At 49.0% G+C, this 16,445-nt stretch overlaps 1 protein-coding gene across 1 annotated transcript in view; it reads right to left on the reverse strand.

Moving 5' to 3' along the window:
- The window catches only part of MMEL1 (membrane metalloendopeptidase like 1), a 70,927-nt gene that overhangs the window by 40,401 nt on the left and 14,081 nt on the right, over positions 1–16,445 (reverse strand). The window contains exons 4-9 of the mRNA XM_038746908.1: positions 15,130–15,189; positions 10,328–10,489; positions 8,260–8,340; positions 6,164–6,259; positions 5,141–5,259; positions 1,973–2,038 (exon numbers count right to left, since the gene is read on the reverse strand). Of these exons, the coding sequence (XP_038602836.1) occupies positions 1,973–2,038; positions 5,141–5,259; positions 6,164–6,259; positions 8,260–8,340; positions 10,328–10,489; positions 15,130–15,189 (584 nt within the window). The remainder of the gene's footprint in view (positions 1–1,972; positions 2,039–5,140; positions 5,260–6,163; positions 6,260–8,259; positions 8,341–10,327; positions 10,490–15,129; positions 15,190–16,445) is intronic.

Below are 16,445 nucleotides of genomic sequence, written 5' to 3' on the forward strand. Positions count from 1 at the left end.
ACTTGTACTTCCCAAGCGCTTAGTACAGTGTTCTGCACACAGTAAGCACTCAATAAATACGACTGATTGATGATGAGTGAATTCTCTTTCCCTCTCGAAACTGAGAGAGGGACGGGGGAGAAGATGGTGAAGCTAAAGACCCCTAGCATTCTGGGAGAGCCACAGTACAAATCCCAAAATGCTGTGGGGGCCTAACCAGGGACTGTAAACTCATTATGGGCATGGAAGGTGTTTGTTATATTGTTGTATGGTACTCTCCCAAGCGCTTAGTACAGTGCTCTGCCCATGGTAAGCACTCAGTAAATACGATCGACTGACTGTTCTAGAATTCTATTTGCTTATAGTGATGCTATTGGTGCCTGTTTACTTGTTTTGATGTCGGTCTCCCCTCTTCTAAACTGTAAGCTCGTTGTGGGCAGGGATTGTCTCTCTTTATTGCTGAATTGTACTTTCCAAGCACTTAGTACAGTGTTCTGCACAAAGTAAGTGCTCAATAAATACAAGTGAATAAAGGGAACATGCACTGAGCGCGCTTCAGCCTGGATGAACCTACAAGCCCTAAAATGAGCAGGACGGTTGAGACACGAGCCCATTTTTCTAAAACCGATTGGCTCAGCCAGGAGAAACCCAGAAATATTCCAGCAAAATCAGGATGGATGGATGAATGGATGGTGAGTTTATTAAAGCTCAGTACTAAATGTTTCTACTTTTTATTCCATCTAGAAGCTTCACCTCTCACCAACTCTGTTGTACTGTACTCTCCCAAGTGCTTAGTTCAGTGCTCTTCACCTCCTCCAAGAAGTCTTCCCAGACTGAACCCCTTTTTCCTCTCCTCCTTCCCAACCCCCTGGCCCTACCTTTCCCCTCCCCACAGCACCTGTATATATGTTTGTACAGATTTGTTACTCTATTTATTTTACTTGAACATATTTACCATTCTATTTATTTTGTTAATGATGTGCATCTAGCTTTAATTCTATTTGTTCTGATGACTTGACACTTGTCCACATGTTTTGTTTTGTTGTCCGTCTCCCCCTTCTAGACTGTGAGCCCGTTGTTGGGTTGGGACCGTCTCTATATGTTGCCAACTTGTACTTCCCAAGTGCTTAGTACAGAGCTCTGCACATAGTAAGTACTCAATAAATACGATTGAATGAATGAATGCTCTGCACACAGTTATTGCTCAATAACTATCACTGATTAATTATAAGTGCCTGGAGGGCAGGGATCAAATCTCCCACTTCTGTATGTTCCAAAGTCACTAGGGCAGGGCTAAGCACATACTAAGAGCTTAGTACAGTGCCCCACAGACAGGAGATGCCCCGAACAATCCTCTGAATCTAGTAAAGACTGAGTGCTGTGCTCTGCACATAGTAGGTGCTCAGTAGAGTGCTCTGCATTCATTAGGTGACCAGGACAGCACTCTCCACCAGTAAGGATCAAGTCCAGTGGTCTGAAGACAGAGCTGCTCATTTTAGAGCAGAGAAGCAGTGTTGCTCAGTGGAAAGAGCCCGGGCTTTGGAGTCAGAGGTCATGGGTTCTAATCCCGGCTCCGCCAATTGTCAGCTGTGTGACTTTGGGCAAGTCACTTCACTTCTCTGGGCCTCAGTTATCTCATCTGTAAAATGGGGATTAAGACTGTGAACCCCCCAGTGAGACAGCCTGATCACCTTGTAACCTCCCTAGCGCTTAGAACAGTGCTTTGCACATAGTAAGTGCTTAATAAATGCCATCATTATTATTATTCTTATTTAGAGCTCAGCCTATACTGGGCCCTCAATCCAGCACTGCTCACACAGTAGGCACTCATTACAGTGTTCTCCACATAGTAGGTGTCCGATTCAGTGTTCTGCACATAGAAGTTGCTCAGTTCAGTGCTCGGCCTGTAGTAGGCACACAATAGACCCCACTGAAGGGATGCAGGTTCCGCAGTGCCCACCCGGATGGAGGAGGGGGCAAACGAGACCCTTACCCTTTGGTAATTGCCGCCGTTGAAGTAGTAATCCCGGGATGGCATCCCCAAGGTGGGCTGGTCGATCTGGAAAGGGAAGTCGGTTCAGCACAGGTCAGGGAGCCTGGGGGAGCAGGTCCTCCCACGGGATCGAAGGAATTGTCAGAGGGGAAATTTACTCCCCCTCCCCTTTCTGGAGCTGAGCCACCCATTGGTCTTTTTCCTCCGGTGTCCCTAGATGAGGGCAATTTGGGGTGGTCGCTCTGGGACCCCCCTTTTAAAGGCCTTCACCCCTCCAGCTCCAATGACAGAGCCTGCAGCAGATGGGTCAACTCAGGTCTAAATTAACCCCTGGCGCCAACAACTCTCGATCTTGGTCCAAGGGGGAATAGATTAAGGAGTAGAATTAGTACCCTGCTAAATAAGTCATCCTGCTCCTTGATGACCTGCCCGCAGCCAAGTCTGGAAGTGGGAGCCCCTCCAAGCCTGATTTGTCCTGATCTTCCATTTCCCCGGCACTTGGCAAAGGGAAGAGGGATGGGAGGTGAGGGACCTGATAAAGCCCTGGGTCCCGGCTCAGGTTGGCCTGGGCAACGGGCACGGGACTGGATAGGGGACGGTCATAGGGTTGGGGTAGTGAGGTCTGCAGCCCCCTTCAGCCTGTCAGGCCTCCCCAAAGCACCATCCCCATGTCACAAGTCAGGTCGGCAACCAAAATAAAAATAATAATTGTGTTTTTTGTTAAGCACTTACTACGTGCCGAACACTGTACTAAGCATTGGGGTTAGGTACAAGATAATCAGGTCAGACACGATCCCTGTCCCACAAGGTGATCACAGTCTAAGGAGGAGGGAGAATAGGCATTTTATCCCCATTTTACAGAGGGGGAAACTGACACACAGAGAAATTAAGTGACTTGCTCGGTCACAATAGGAATGTGGAAGAACCAGGATTAGAAACCAAGTCCTCTGATTCCCGCACCCATGCTCTTTCCACTAGGACATGCTGCTTTAGGAGCAGGTCTGAGCCAGATGCTTGCTCACCAGACTTTTTAACCGGGAATCGGCCAGGCCGGGCCCCGGAATTTCAGCCACGGCACTCTGGATTCTTCCTCTGCAGCCTGTTAGAACCTTTTCCTCTTCCCTTTCATTCATTCATTCATTCATTCAATTGTATTTAGTGAGAGCTTACTGTGTGCAAAACATTGTACTAAGTTCTTGGGAGAGTACACTATAGCAATAAACAGACACTTTCCCTGTCCACAAGGAGCTTACAGTCAGGATGAAGTGGGGGATCCCTTCTTAAACAAGCATTTACAATCCGTGGCAGATTGGGACAGCTCAAGACCCTCCCTCCACTGGCTCCCTTTTCCCTATCTTCTCTCTTCCCCAACCTGCCCCCAGCTCGGACTCTGCTTCTCCCAAGCTAATCTCCCAGCTGTCCCTTACTCTTCCCTTCCCCATCAATCAATCAATCGTATTTATTGAGCGCTTACTGTGTGCAGAGCACTGTACTAAGCGCTTGGGAAGTACAAGTTGGCAACACCCCCAATCCCCATCCCCCCCCATCACCCCCAATCCCTCCTTCTGCCCTACTCCCTTCCCCTCCCCACAACACTTGTGTATATTTGTACATACTTTTTACTCTATCTTATTAATGACGTGTATATAGCTATAATTCTATTTATTCTGATGGTATTGACATCCGTCTACTTGTTTCGTTTTGTTGTCTGTCTCCCGTTTCTAGACTGTGAGCTCATTGTTGGGTAGGGACCGTCTCTATATGTTGCTGATTTGTACTTCCCAAGCACTTAGTACAGTGCTCTGCACACAGTAAGTGCTCAATAAATACGATTGAATGAATGAATGAATGAATAAAATCTCCCTCCTCTGGCCCTCAGCACACTCCCTTTCCACTACATGAGTCTCCCTCTGCCTTCAAAAGTACCAAACTCTTCCCTACTGTCGAAGACTCCTTTCTTTTAAGCGGTACTTGTTAAGCACTAAGTACTAAGCACTGTCATAAGCACTAGGGCAGTTGCAAGATAATGAGGTTGGACACAGTCTTTGTCCCACATGGGGTTCACAGTGTAAGTAGTCGGGAGTAGGATTTAAACCCCATTTTACAGATGAGGAATCTGAGACACTAAGAAGTTATGTGACTTGCCCAGGGGTCACATACACAGCGGGCTACAGGCAGAGCTGGGATTAGAACCCAGGTCCTCTGACTCCCAGGGACTACTATTTCCACTAGACCTATCGGAGCAGCTCCTACAGGAAGCCTTCCCTGATTACCCACTTTGACACTTACTCTCATGTAAATCACTTAACTCGCAGACTCATTTATTTATTCATCTTAAGATCTGACTCCCCCTCTAGACTGTAAACGCTTTATGGGTAGGAAATACATATATATATATACCAATTCTGTTGTATTTTACTCTCCCAAGCTCTTAGTACAGTGCTCTACACATAGTAAGTGGTCAATAAACAAGAATAATAATTACAGTACTTGTTAAGTACTTACTATGTGCCAAACTCTGTTCTAAGCCCTGGGGGTAGATCCAAGTTAGTTAGATTGGATGCAATCCCTGTCCCACCTGGGGCTCCCAGTCTAAGTAGGAGGGAATAGGATTTAATCCCCATTTTACAGATAGGGAAACTGAGGCACAGAGAAGTTATGTGACTTGCCCAAGGTCTCACACACACAGCAATGTGGCAGAACTGGGATTAGAACCCAGGTCCTCTGACTCCCACCAGGTCCACGCTCTTTCCACTTGGCCATGCTGATTGACTTATTGATTCCCTTTCATTTCGATCTCTGTCTGCCTATCTCCCATATTAGACTGTAAGCACCTAGAGAGAAGGATGCTGTCTTTGACTCTTATCGTGTGCTCTCCAGAACCTAGAGCAATGTTAGGCACACAGTAGGCATCCAGTACAGTGCTCTGCACCCAGCGGTTCCTTGTGTAGTACTCTGCAGACAGGAGACACACAGTACAGTGTTCCACACAGAATAGTGGCCCAGAAAATACCGATGAGGAACACGAATGCCAACCCAGCAAGCTGGAAGAGGTCTATGACCCGTGCCAATCCGTGGTGAGTAGCGGGCAGTGAAAAGGGTCGACCTCGAGCCCCAGGGACCCTGGGGTGGGGGGGAGGTCACCCCATGTTAGCTCGTGACTCTCACATAGATGATGCATCTGCTGGAGTCCCGGTCGTCGTTCCGCACAAACAGGTCGATGAGGAGACGCTTGTTAAAGCGGGAATTCATCAGTGCCAGCTTCTCCTCCACTGTCCATCTGGGAGCTTGGGGCAGTGGAAAGTCAGCGGGCAGTGAGGGGATCCGGCTCCCCGTGCCACCCTGCAAATCTAGGAGTGGCAGGGGAGGGGGAGCCCCTGTCCTCCCATGCCTCCCTGTCCTCCTCCCCGCAGCCCCTCTCTGTCCTGGTCCCAAGAGGCCCCCTATCCACCAACCCCACCTCTGTGGATTCCCAATCTCCCCACTGTCATCATCTCCCCTGCCCAGGGGGAACCCTGGACTGAACCAACCCTCTCCCTGCCCTCAGCAGGTACCCAGTCCAGGCAGTGCTCTGCACACAGTGGGCTTCCACTACAGCCACTGCTCTGGACACCAAGAACAGCACTCTGCCCACAGTAGATTAGCAGTTTGCTAGACACTCTGAACTGATGTAGAGTTGCATGGAGGCATGGGGGAAGGGAAGCTTCTTTAGATGCCCAGGCAGCCTGGGATTCCTGTGTCCCCTCCTCAGATCAATTTACAACCTAGGGGCTTCTCCCTTTCCTCCCGTTCCCCCATGAAGCCTCTAGACCTCCAGCTCCTTGAGGGCAGGGACTATGTCTACTAACTTCCCGTCTAGACTGTAAGCCCCTTACAGGCAGTGAATTTGTCTGCTAATTCTGTTGTACTCTCCCAACCACTCAGTACAGTGCTCTGCACATAGTAAGTGCTTGATAAATTCTATTGATTGATTAACTCTACTGTACTCTCCCAAGTGCTTAGTACAGTGCTCTGCACACAGTAAGAGCTCAATAAACACTACAGATTGAATGATTGAAGAAGGCCTAAGGGTGTGACAGAGAGGAACTAAGGTGCCTCCTCCCCTCCATCCCCTTGAGACTGACCCCCAACCCCAGTGTTGATAGTGGTCCCAACCTCCCCCAGTGGTAGGAAGGGCCACCCTGACGCTACCTTTGGTGCGATTCCAATCATCCGTGGCCACAGGCCAGTCCCCGGCCGCAGCCAGGACTTCCAGGAGCGGCCGGGAGTCCCGCTCCTCTATGACACCTAGTAGGAAAAACGTCACACCCCGAAAACACACATTTACACACACCAGCTGCATGCTCCCACAGTCATGCATATCACACACATGCACCAAAACCTGGAAACACACATTTAAGCGCTTAGTACAGTTCTCCGCACATAGAAAACACTCAATAAATTTGATTGACTGACTGACCAACCGTACTCTGAAAACACACATTAACACACACCAGCCGCAGACTGTTACATGGCTTCACCTCAGCCATGGATCACACCACACTGGGCCAGCCCCGTTGTCCAGCCAGTCTGGATTCTGTCTTCTACTGGGCACCAGGACACTTGGAAAGACTGTTTGCTGGTTGCTGTCCTGGACACCCCACGTCATGGCTATGGATGGACCATAGGATCCAGGGATCCAGCATGGACCATCCAACACTCCCGACTCTCCACTCTCCATCCCCGAATGTCTCCCAGTGACCCAGCACAGACCATCTCAAAACCCTGACTCTTCCCTCTCCATCCCTGACTCTCTCCCTGGTGGCTCAACTTGGACAGTCCAACACCCCTAACTAACTTTCCCCTCAAATAATGGATCAGGCTGTTGTGGGCCAGGAATGTGTCTACCAACTCTGTTGTATTGTACTCTCCCAAGCGTTTAGTTCAGCGTTTTGCACACAGTAAGCACTCACCAAATAAGATTGATTGACTGACTGATCAGGCAGCTATCCTTCATTCATCTATCTAAATTCTGACTGACATTCCCTGATTCTTTTCTTCCCAAGGAGGAGGACACTAGAATCAGGGCAGAGTATTGTATCTGGGTATCTGGGTGCCTGTAATAATAATAATAATAATAATAATAATAATAATAATAATAATAATAATAATAATAATAATAGTATTTATGTGCTTACTATTTGCCAGGCACTGTTCTAAATGCTGGGGTAGATACAGGATCATCCAGTGGGACACAGTCCCTGTTCCACACAGGGCTCACCGTTTTAATCCCCATTTTACAGAGGAGGGAACTGAGACACAGAGAATAATAATAATAATAATGATGGCATTTATTCAGTGCTTGCTATGTGCAAAGCAGTGTTCTAAGTGCTGGGGAGGTTACAAGGTGATCAGGTTGTCCCACAGGGGGCTCACAGTCTTAATCCCCATTTTACAGATGAGGTAACTGAGGCCCAGAGAAGTTAAGTGACTTGCCCAAAGTCACACAGCTGACAATTGGAGGAGCTGGGATTTGAACCCCTGACCTCTGACTCCAAAGCCCATCCTCTTTCCACTGAGGTAACTTGCCCATGGTCACACAGGTGGCCAAGTCAGGATAAGAACCTGAATTAGAACTTCCAGACCTGGGTTCTTTCCACAAGGTCATGCTGCTTCTGTCTGACTGTTCCTGCTGGAAACCATCTTCTACTCCAGGACAGAGTTTGAACAGTACTTTCCTGTGTGTCTTTATATGTGTGTGTGTGTGTGTGTGTGTGTGTGTGTGTGTGTGTGTGTGTGTGTGCATGTACATCCCTGTATTTGTGCATGTGTGCATACTCCACTGAGAAAGCGCCATCAGGAACAGGAGGGCAGAGGAAGGGGGGTGTTGGGGAATTTTCCCTTTCTCATGCCTATTTCCTCTCACACACCCTGTTCCCTCCCATCTCCGCCTTCCCCCCTCACATACGTCCCATGCCAGATCCTTCAAGCAACCTCATGGTTTTTCAGCGGGCAGGGAGAAGGAAGGGGAAGAGAAAGGGGAGGGAAGGAGCCCAACTTCGTTCTGCTGGGCAGCGGCCAGCGTCGGGGACACAGGGGATGTGGCCGGCTGAGCCAGCTCGGCAGGAAGGGATGGAGGTTTAGACCAGGATTCTGGGTACATCCGTAACTTAGCCCGCCAAGGGGACTGACCTTGGTCCAGTCCAAATTATGAACCCCAGTCATAGATAGAGAGGCCCGGCCCTGGCTTGCCCCTTCATCTGGAGAAACCTGGCAGGGGACAGGAGGAAAAACGGGAAGCAGCTTACTCTCGTTCATGCAGGACTTATAAAGCGTCTTTGCTTTCTGGATCGCTTCTCTGTCTCCTTGGTGTGGCTCTTCTAGTACACCTAGCAGGGCAGAGAGAGACAACGAGCCCCAGGAAGATGCCTTGGGGAGCCCCGTTGGCTCCTCACACAGAACGAAAGCAACATCCCCAACAAACCCTAGACTGTAAACTCACTGTGGGCAGGGAATGTGTCTGTTTACTGTTATAATGTAATAATAATATTAATCACGATGGTATTTGTTAAGCACTTACTATGTGGGAAGCACTGTTCTAAGCACTGGGGGGATACAAGGTGATCAGGTTGTCCCACATGGGGCTCACAGTCTTAATCCCCATTTTACAGATGAGGTAACTGAGGCACAAAGAAGTTAAGTGACTTGCCCAAAGTCACACAGCTGCCAAGTTGCGGAGTCAGGATTAGAACCCGTGACCTCTGACTCCCAAGCCCAGGCTCTTTCCACTGAGCCACGCTGCTTCTCTATTGTACTCTCCCAGGCACTTAGTACAGGGCTCTGCACCCAGTAAGCACTCAATAAATATGATTAACTGACTGACCTCCGCAATAACAATTTCTTGACTGACCTTAATTATCGTTATTAGTAACAGCACCTTGAACTTGAAGGGCTTTTATTTTCCCAGAGTTTTCACTTCAGGGACTTCATTTGATCTGCACAACATCCCAGTGAGGTGGGATGAGGCAGGTGTCATTATATCCATTTTACAGATGAGAAAACTGAGGCCCAAAGAGGTTAAAGGATGTGTTTGAGGTCAAACAGCAGACCAGGGGCAGAGCTAGGAGGATTAGAAACCAGGCATCCTGATTCCCAGGCCCAAGCTCTTTCCACTAGGCTATGTTGCCTCCCATTGATTACAGAGAAAAGACACTCTTTGATCTGTTATCCAACAGCACTTATGCACCGATCCACAATTTCTTTATTTATATTAATGTCTATCTCCCCCTCTAGACTGTAAGATCACTGTGGGCAGGAAATGGATTTATCAACTCTGGTGTACTCTCCCAAGCACTTAGTACAGTGCTCTGCACACAGCAAGAGCTCAATAAATAGCATTGATTGATAAAATCCAGACCCACCTATCTGTGCTTCTAATAGACATTGTCAGAGGGAATTACCAACCAAAAAAGAGCATCCTTAGGGCTATTTTCTGCCTTTTCAATATTGTCAGCTCCAATATGTGCTAAAGGCCCATTTTGTGCAGAACACCATTCTGAAGTACACTGTTCCGAAGAACACTATACTGAGTGCCGACTCAGTGTAGAGCACTGTAGTTAGCACTTGGGGAGCTCACTTTCTATGGTCTGTGTTTCATCATTCCTTATTGTCAGTGCAGGGACAGCTGTCCTCCCTGCCTGCCCCAAAATAATAATAATAATAATAATAATAATAATAATAATAACAATGGTATTTATTAAGCACTTACTATGTGCAAAGCACTGTTCTAAGCACTGGGGAGGTTACCAGGTGATCAGGTTGTCCCATGGGGGGCTCACAGTCTTAATTCCCATTTTACAAATGAGGTAACTGAGGCCCAGAGAAGTTAAGTGACTTGCCCAAAGTCACACAGCTGACAATTGGCGGAGCCGGGATTTGAACCCATGACCTCTGACTCCAAAGCCCGGGCTCTTTCCATTGAGCCACGCTGCTTCTCCGGGGCTCCAACTGGGGTTCAAATCCCAAACCAGGGACAAGGCAGCAGGCCGCAGCCTGGTGGCAAGACCCCGGTCTTGGGAGGCAGAGGACGTGGCTTCAAATCCCGACTCCTCCAATTGTCAGCTGTGTGTCTTTGGGCAAGTCACTGAATTTCTCTGGGCCTCAGTTACCTCATCTGTAAACTGGGGGTTAAGACTGTGAGCCCCACGTGGGACAACCTGATCACCTTGTATCTACCCCAGTGCTTAGAACGGTGCTTGACTTGAAGAAAGAGCTTAAAAATACTGTTATTATTATTATTACCTGCCCCCATTGTCCCCATTGCCCCACCACCCCTGCCACCCCTGCAGTCTCCCACCGACCCTGGTTCCCGCCTACCTTTGAGGATGATCTCTAGCTGGTCCCGCAGGGTGTCGAAGACGCTGTACCTGGAGCTGGCTTCGGGGATCACGTTCCGGTCCAACCACCCGCCGCAGGCATATTGGTAGAAGTCCCGGCACGGCTCGGCAGTGGCATCCATGTTCTGGATGATCCTGGAGGCTGGGGACCCCAGGAGCCGGGCGACGGCGGTGAAATACCCCTCCCTCCCGAGCACCCTGTCATCATCATCATCATCAATCATATTTATTGAGCGCTTTCTGTGTGCAGAGCACTGTACTAAGTGCTTGGGAAGTACAAGTCGGGTACAACTTGTCCCCACTGCCCTCCGGAAGTTGGGGCTCAAGAAAAAATGAGGATGCTGATGTTTGGTAACAGAGAACCCCTCGCCTTGCCCATTCCGGATAGCTCCCCCTTAGTGTCCCTTTGGCTCCTGTTCTTTTGACCTTAAATTTGAACTTGATTTCAGTGTATCTCCTTGGCAATATTTTGCTCTACACGTGTGTCCTTCCTCTCATAGATTGTGCATCCCTTGGAAACCAGGGACCGGGACTTCCTGTAATTACTTTAGCACTTAGTTCCATGCTGTGCACATTTTAGGCACTTAATAAATGCTATAGTACAGTGCCTGGAACATAGTAATAATGACAATATTTAGACTGTGAGCCTACTGCTGGGTAGGGACTGTCTCTATATGTTGCCAACTTGTACTTCCCAAGCGCTTAGTACAGTGCTCTGCACACAGTAAGCGCTCAATAAATACAATTGATGATGATGATAATAATGATGGCATTTATTCATTCATTCATTCATTCATTCATTGTATTTATCGAGCACTTACTGTGTGCAGAGCACTGTACTAAGTGCTTGGGAAGTACAAGTTGGCAACATAGAGAGACGGTCCCTACCCAACAATGAGCTCACAGTCTAGAAGGGGGACAACAGACAACAAAACAAAACATGTGGACAGGTGTCAAGTCATCAGAATAAATAGAAGTAAAGCTAAATGCACATCATTAACAAAATAAAATAAATAGAATAGTAAATATGTACAAGTAAAATAAAATAGAGTAATAAATAATAATGGCATTTATTAAGCGCTTACTATGTGCAAAGCACTGTTCTAAGCACTGGGGAGGTTACAAGGTGATCAGGTTGTCCCACACGGGGCTCACGGTCTTAATCCCCATTTTACAGATGAGGTAACTGAGGCCCAGAGAAGTGAAGTGACTTGCCCAAAGTCACACAGCTGACAATTGGTGGAGACGGGATTTGAACCCACGACCTCTGACTCCAAAGCCCGGGCTCTTTCCACTGAGCCACGCTGTGTCTCTAGCTGTACAAACATATATACAGGTGCTGTGGGGAGGGGAAGGAGGTAGGGTGGGGGGGATGGGGAGGGGGAGAGGAAGGAGGGGGCTCAGTCCGGGAAAGTGAGCTCTCAGTCGGGCTTTGAAGGGAGGAAGAGAGCTAGCTTGGCGGATGTGCGGAGGGAGGGCATTCCAGGTCAGGGGGAGGACGTGGGCCGGGGATCGACGGCGGGACAGGCGAAAATGAGGCCCAGGGAGGAGGTTAGCGGTGGCAGAGGAGCGGAGGGTGCGGGCTGGGCTGGAGAAGGACAGAAGGGAGGTGAGGTAGGAGGGGGCGAGTTTATGGACAGCCTTGAAGCCGAAAGTGAGGAATTTTTGCCTGATGCGTAGGTTGACTGGTAGCCACTGGAGATTTTTGAGGAGGGGAGTGACATGCCCAGAGTGTTTCTGCACAAAGATGATCCGGGCAGCAGCGTGAAGTATAGACTGAAGTGGGGAGAGACAGGAGGATGGGAGAACAGAGAGGAGGCTGATGCAGTAATCCAGTCAGGATTTATTAAGTGCTTACTATGTGCAAAGCACTGTTCTAAGTGCTGAGGTGGTTACAAGGTGATCAGGTTGTCCCACGGGGGGCTCACAGTCTTAATCCCCATTTTACAGATGAGGTAACTGAGGCACAGAGAAGTTAAGTGACTTGCCCAGAGTTACACAGCTGACAACTGGTGGAGCCGGGATTTGAACCCATGACCTCTGACTCCAAAGCCCATGCTCCTTTCACTGAGCCACCCTGCTTCTCTAACACTTAACAGATACCAAAATTATTATTATTATTATTTCTGTTATTAGCAATAAAAAAATCTCATTGGCTTGTAGATTAGTTTCCACCTGATTTTGATCTTTATGTCCTCTACACCTAAAGCCTAATCCCTTCTAATCATTCCTTCATTCATTTTTTTTTATTAATGGTATTTATTAAGCACTTACTATGTGCTGGGAACTGTACAACCTAATCAGGTTGGATACAGTCCATGTCCCATATGGGACTCACAGTCCTTAATCTCAATTTTACAGATGAGGGAACTGAGGCACAAAGAAGCTAAATGACTTGCCCAAGGTCACACAGTAGACAAGTGAAAGAGCTGGGATTAGAACTCAGGTCCTTCTGACTCCCAGGACCATGATCTATCCACTAAGCCACACTGCTTTGCTACCATTCATTCAATTGGTATCTGTTAATCTATCAATCAATCAATCATATTTATTGAGTGCTTACTGTGTGCAGAGCACTGTACTAAGCACTTGGGATGTGTCAAACACTGTTCTAAGTGCTGGAGTAGATACAAGGTAATCAGGTTGGACACAGTCCCTGCCCCACAAGGTGCTTACAATCTAAGTAGGGGGGAGAACAGGTATTGAATCCACATTTTACAGTTGAGGAAACTGAGGCACAGTAAAGTTAAGTGACTTGCCCAAAGTCACCCATCAGGCAAGTGGCGGAGCCAGATTTAGATCCCAGGTCCTCTGACTCTCAGATCTGGACTCTTTCTACTAGGATTTGTTCATTCATTTATTCATTCAGTAGTATTTATTGGGCTCCTACTATGAACAGCACACATGTGAACACTTATGGTGTGCAGAGTGTGGTAGTGGAAGCCAACTGTATGCACAGAGTGTACACTGCGAGTACACTGATACTGAGCACTTACTGTGTTCCAAGCACTGTATGGACTGGGCATTTTCTGACTGCACAGCACTGTACTGAGCATTTAGAGTGGGCAGTAGTTTACTGATCATCTAAAGTGGGCAGCTCTGCACTGAAGACTTACGGTGTGCAGAGCACTGTACTAAGTGGTTAGGGGCAGTGGAAAGGAAGTGGGACAGGGAATCAGGCAGCTTGGGTGATAGTCCTAGCTCAGCCACTTGTTTTCTGGGTGATCTTGAATCAGTAACTTCACTTCCCTGTGCCTCAAGTCACCTCATCTGTAAAATGGAGATAAAATACTCATTTTCCCTCCCTCTTCATCTGCGGGCTGAGGTGGAAAGTGCTTAGTACAGTGCTCTGCATGCAGTAAGTGCTCAATAAATATGACTGAATGAATGAATGAATGAATGAAAGGGGGCTGTGTCTGATCTGATGATGTGGTATCTAGCCCAGGATTTAGCAGATAGGACGTGCAGAAAAAATATCATTATCATCATTACTAACAGGAGACAACCTCCATGCCCTGGTGGAGCTAACATTGGAAGGAAGAACAGGCAAACAGAGGACATATTACTCCCCTCCTCAAAAACCTCCAATGGCTACCGATCAATCTGCGCATCAGGCAGAAACTCCTCACCCTGGGCTTCAAGGCTGTCCATCACCTCGCCCCCTCCTACCTCACCTCCCTTCTCTCCTTCTACTGCCCAGCCCGCAACCTCCGCTCCTCCACCACTAATCTCCTCACTGTACCTCGCTCTCGCCTGTCCCGCCATCGACCCCCGGCCCACGTCATCCCCCGGGCCTGGAATGCCCTCCCTCTGCCCATCCGCCAAGCTAGCTCTCTTCCTCCCTTCAAGGCCCTGCTGAGAGCTCACCTCCTCCAGGAGGCCTTCCCAGACTGAGCCCCTTCTTTCCTCTCCCCCTCATCCCCCTCTCCATCCCCCCGTCTTACCTCCTTCCCTTCCCCACAGCACCTGTATATATGTATATATGGTTGTACATATTTATTACTCTATTTATTTATTTATTTATTTATTTATTTTACTTGTACATTTCTATCCTACTTATTTTATTTTGTTGGTATGTTTGGTTCTGTTCTCTGTCTCCTCCTTTTAGACTGTGAGCCCACTGTTGGGTAGGGACTGTCTCTATCTGATGCCAATTTGTACTTCCCAAGCGCTTAGTACAGTGCTCTGCACATAGTAAGCGCTCAATAAATACGATTGATTGATTGATTGATTGATAATTCACCTCTGGGAACAAAAGGGAAACCACTGATAAAAGCAGGAATCACTGAAGAAAGCTATTGTGTCCTAGTTAACAGAATTAGGCCGGGGTGTAAACCGGTACACAGCGTGACCATAGAGAAAATGGCACTGCCCAGTGTGGGACAGGGCTTAGGAGAAGGTGGTGGGACAAGTTGACAGAATAGATCTTGGGAATGGGAAGTGAGGGTCTGGTCATAGCTTCTCCTCAGGGAAATAGCCAAACTTTCCCCCAGTCCCCCTGACTTGGGACCCAAGCCAGTGACCCCAGAAGGCTGTGACTGGTGAGCCCTGAGGCCACAAGCCCCAGGAGTCTTTGGCTGGAGCAAATCGGCTAGCTGGATGGACTGGTGAGGGGCTCAGTATGTTGCCCACCTAAGATACCACCTCCCTGGGTCATTTGAGGTTGGAGTAGGGCCCCTCAGTGGCTGGGCCATCCTTGGTTCTCTGACCCGAGGGCCTGGTGAAGGGAGATCTCCCCATGGGCTCCCACCCTCCTGCACCCCCTCCTCCCAGCTCACTTACCTGCTACCACACAGCCAGGGCTGAGGCACACGGCTTCCAGACTGGGGGTTGCCTGCGACCCTGAAAGGGGAAATGTAGTAGATGAAACAAACCCCCTCCCTCTTTGTGGGCTTCCCTGGCCCACGCCTGTGAGGGGAGATCAGCTGGCCTGGGGTTGTAGTGTGGGGACTGTGTGGGGACCCTCGCCCCAGCTTCCTTGGAGGTGAGTGATTCCCAGGGCATGGCTGCCCAGGCTGAGCGAGCAGTAGCAGCAGCACCAGGGCCTTGCCTGGGCCGTCCCCTCCCTGTCGCCTGCCCCAAACTTCAGTGCTGCTGAGGGGGTCAGACAAGAGCCTGACTCCTGCCCAAGGCTTGTGGGACTGGTTGGACAAGAGTCCGGCTCCTGCCTCGGACTACAGGGCTGCTGAGGTGTCAGATAATAACAATAATTGTGGTCTTTGTTAAGCGCTTACTGTGTGCCAGGCACAGTACTAAGCACTGGGGTGGGTACAAACTAATCAGGTTGGACACAGTCCCTGTCATTCATTCATTCATTCAATCGCATTTATTGAGCGCTTACTGTGTGCAGAGCACTGTACTAAGTGCTTGGGAAGTACAAGTTGGCAACATATAGAGACGGTCCCTACCCAACAGTGGGCTCACAGTCTGTCCCACATGGGGCTCCCTGTCTCCATCCCCATTTTACAGAAGAGGGAACTGAGGGTCCCACATGGGGCTCCCTGTCTCCATCCCCATTTTACAGAGGAGGGAACTGAGGCACAGAAAAGTGAAGTGACTAGTCCAAGGTCACAGAGCAAGTATGCGGCAGAGCCCAGATTAGAACCCACAACCTTCTGATTCCCAGAAGATCTCTCTATCCACTACACCCCTCTGCTTCCAGCTTCTGCCCGGGGCTGTGGGACTGCTGAGGGGGTCAGACAAGAACTGGGTTCCTACCCGGGACAGAGGGTCTAATGAGGGGTCAAATGAGAGCCTAGATCCTGCCTGCCCAGGGCTGCGGCACTGCTGAGGAGTTGGATGAGAGCTTGGCTCCTGTCTGGAAAACCTGGGGATGGGCTCAGACGAGAGGCCAGCTCCTGCCCTGCCTCCAGCCCCTGCATTTCCAAAGCAAGACAATTCTCTCCCAAGGGGGTGGCCTGGAGGAGACAGCACTGCAGCACGGCGTAGTGGGTAGAGCATGGGCCTGAGACTCAGAAGATCATGGGTTCTAATCCCGGCTCTGCCACTTGTCTGCTGTGTGACCTTGGACAAATCACTTCAGTTCCCTGGGCCTCCGCTACCTCATCTGTAAAATGGGGATTGAGACCGTGAGTCCC

Source organism: Tachyglossus aculeatus, chromosome 5, assembly GCF_015852505.1.
Source record: "Tachyglossus aculeatus isolate mTacAcu1 chromosome 5, mTacAcu1.pri, whole genome shotgun sequence".
Classification (NCBI taxonomy): domain Eukaryota; kingdom Metazoa; phylum Chordata; class Mammalia; order Monotremata; family Tachyglossidae; genus Tachyglossus; species Tachyglossus aculeatus.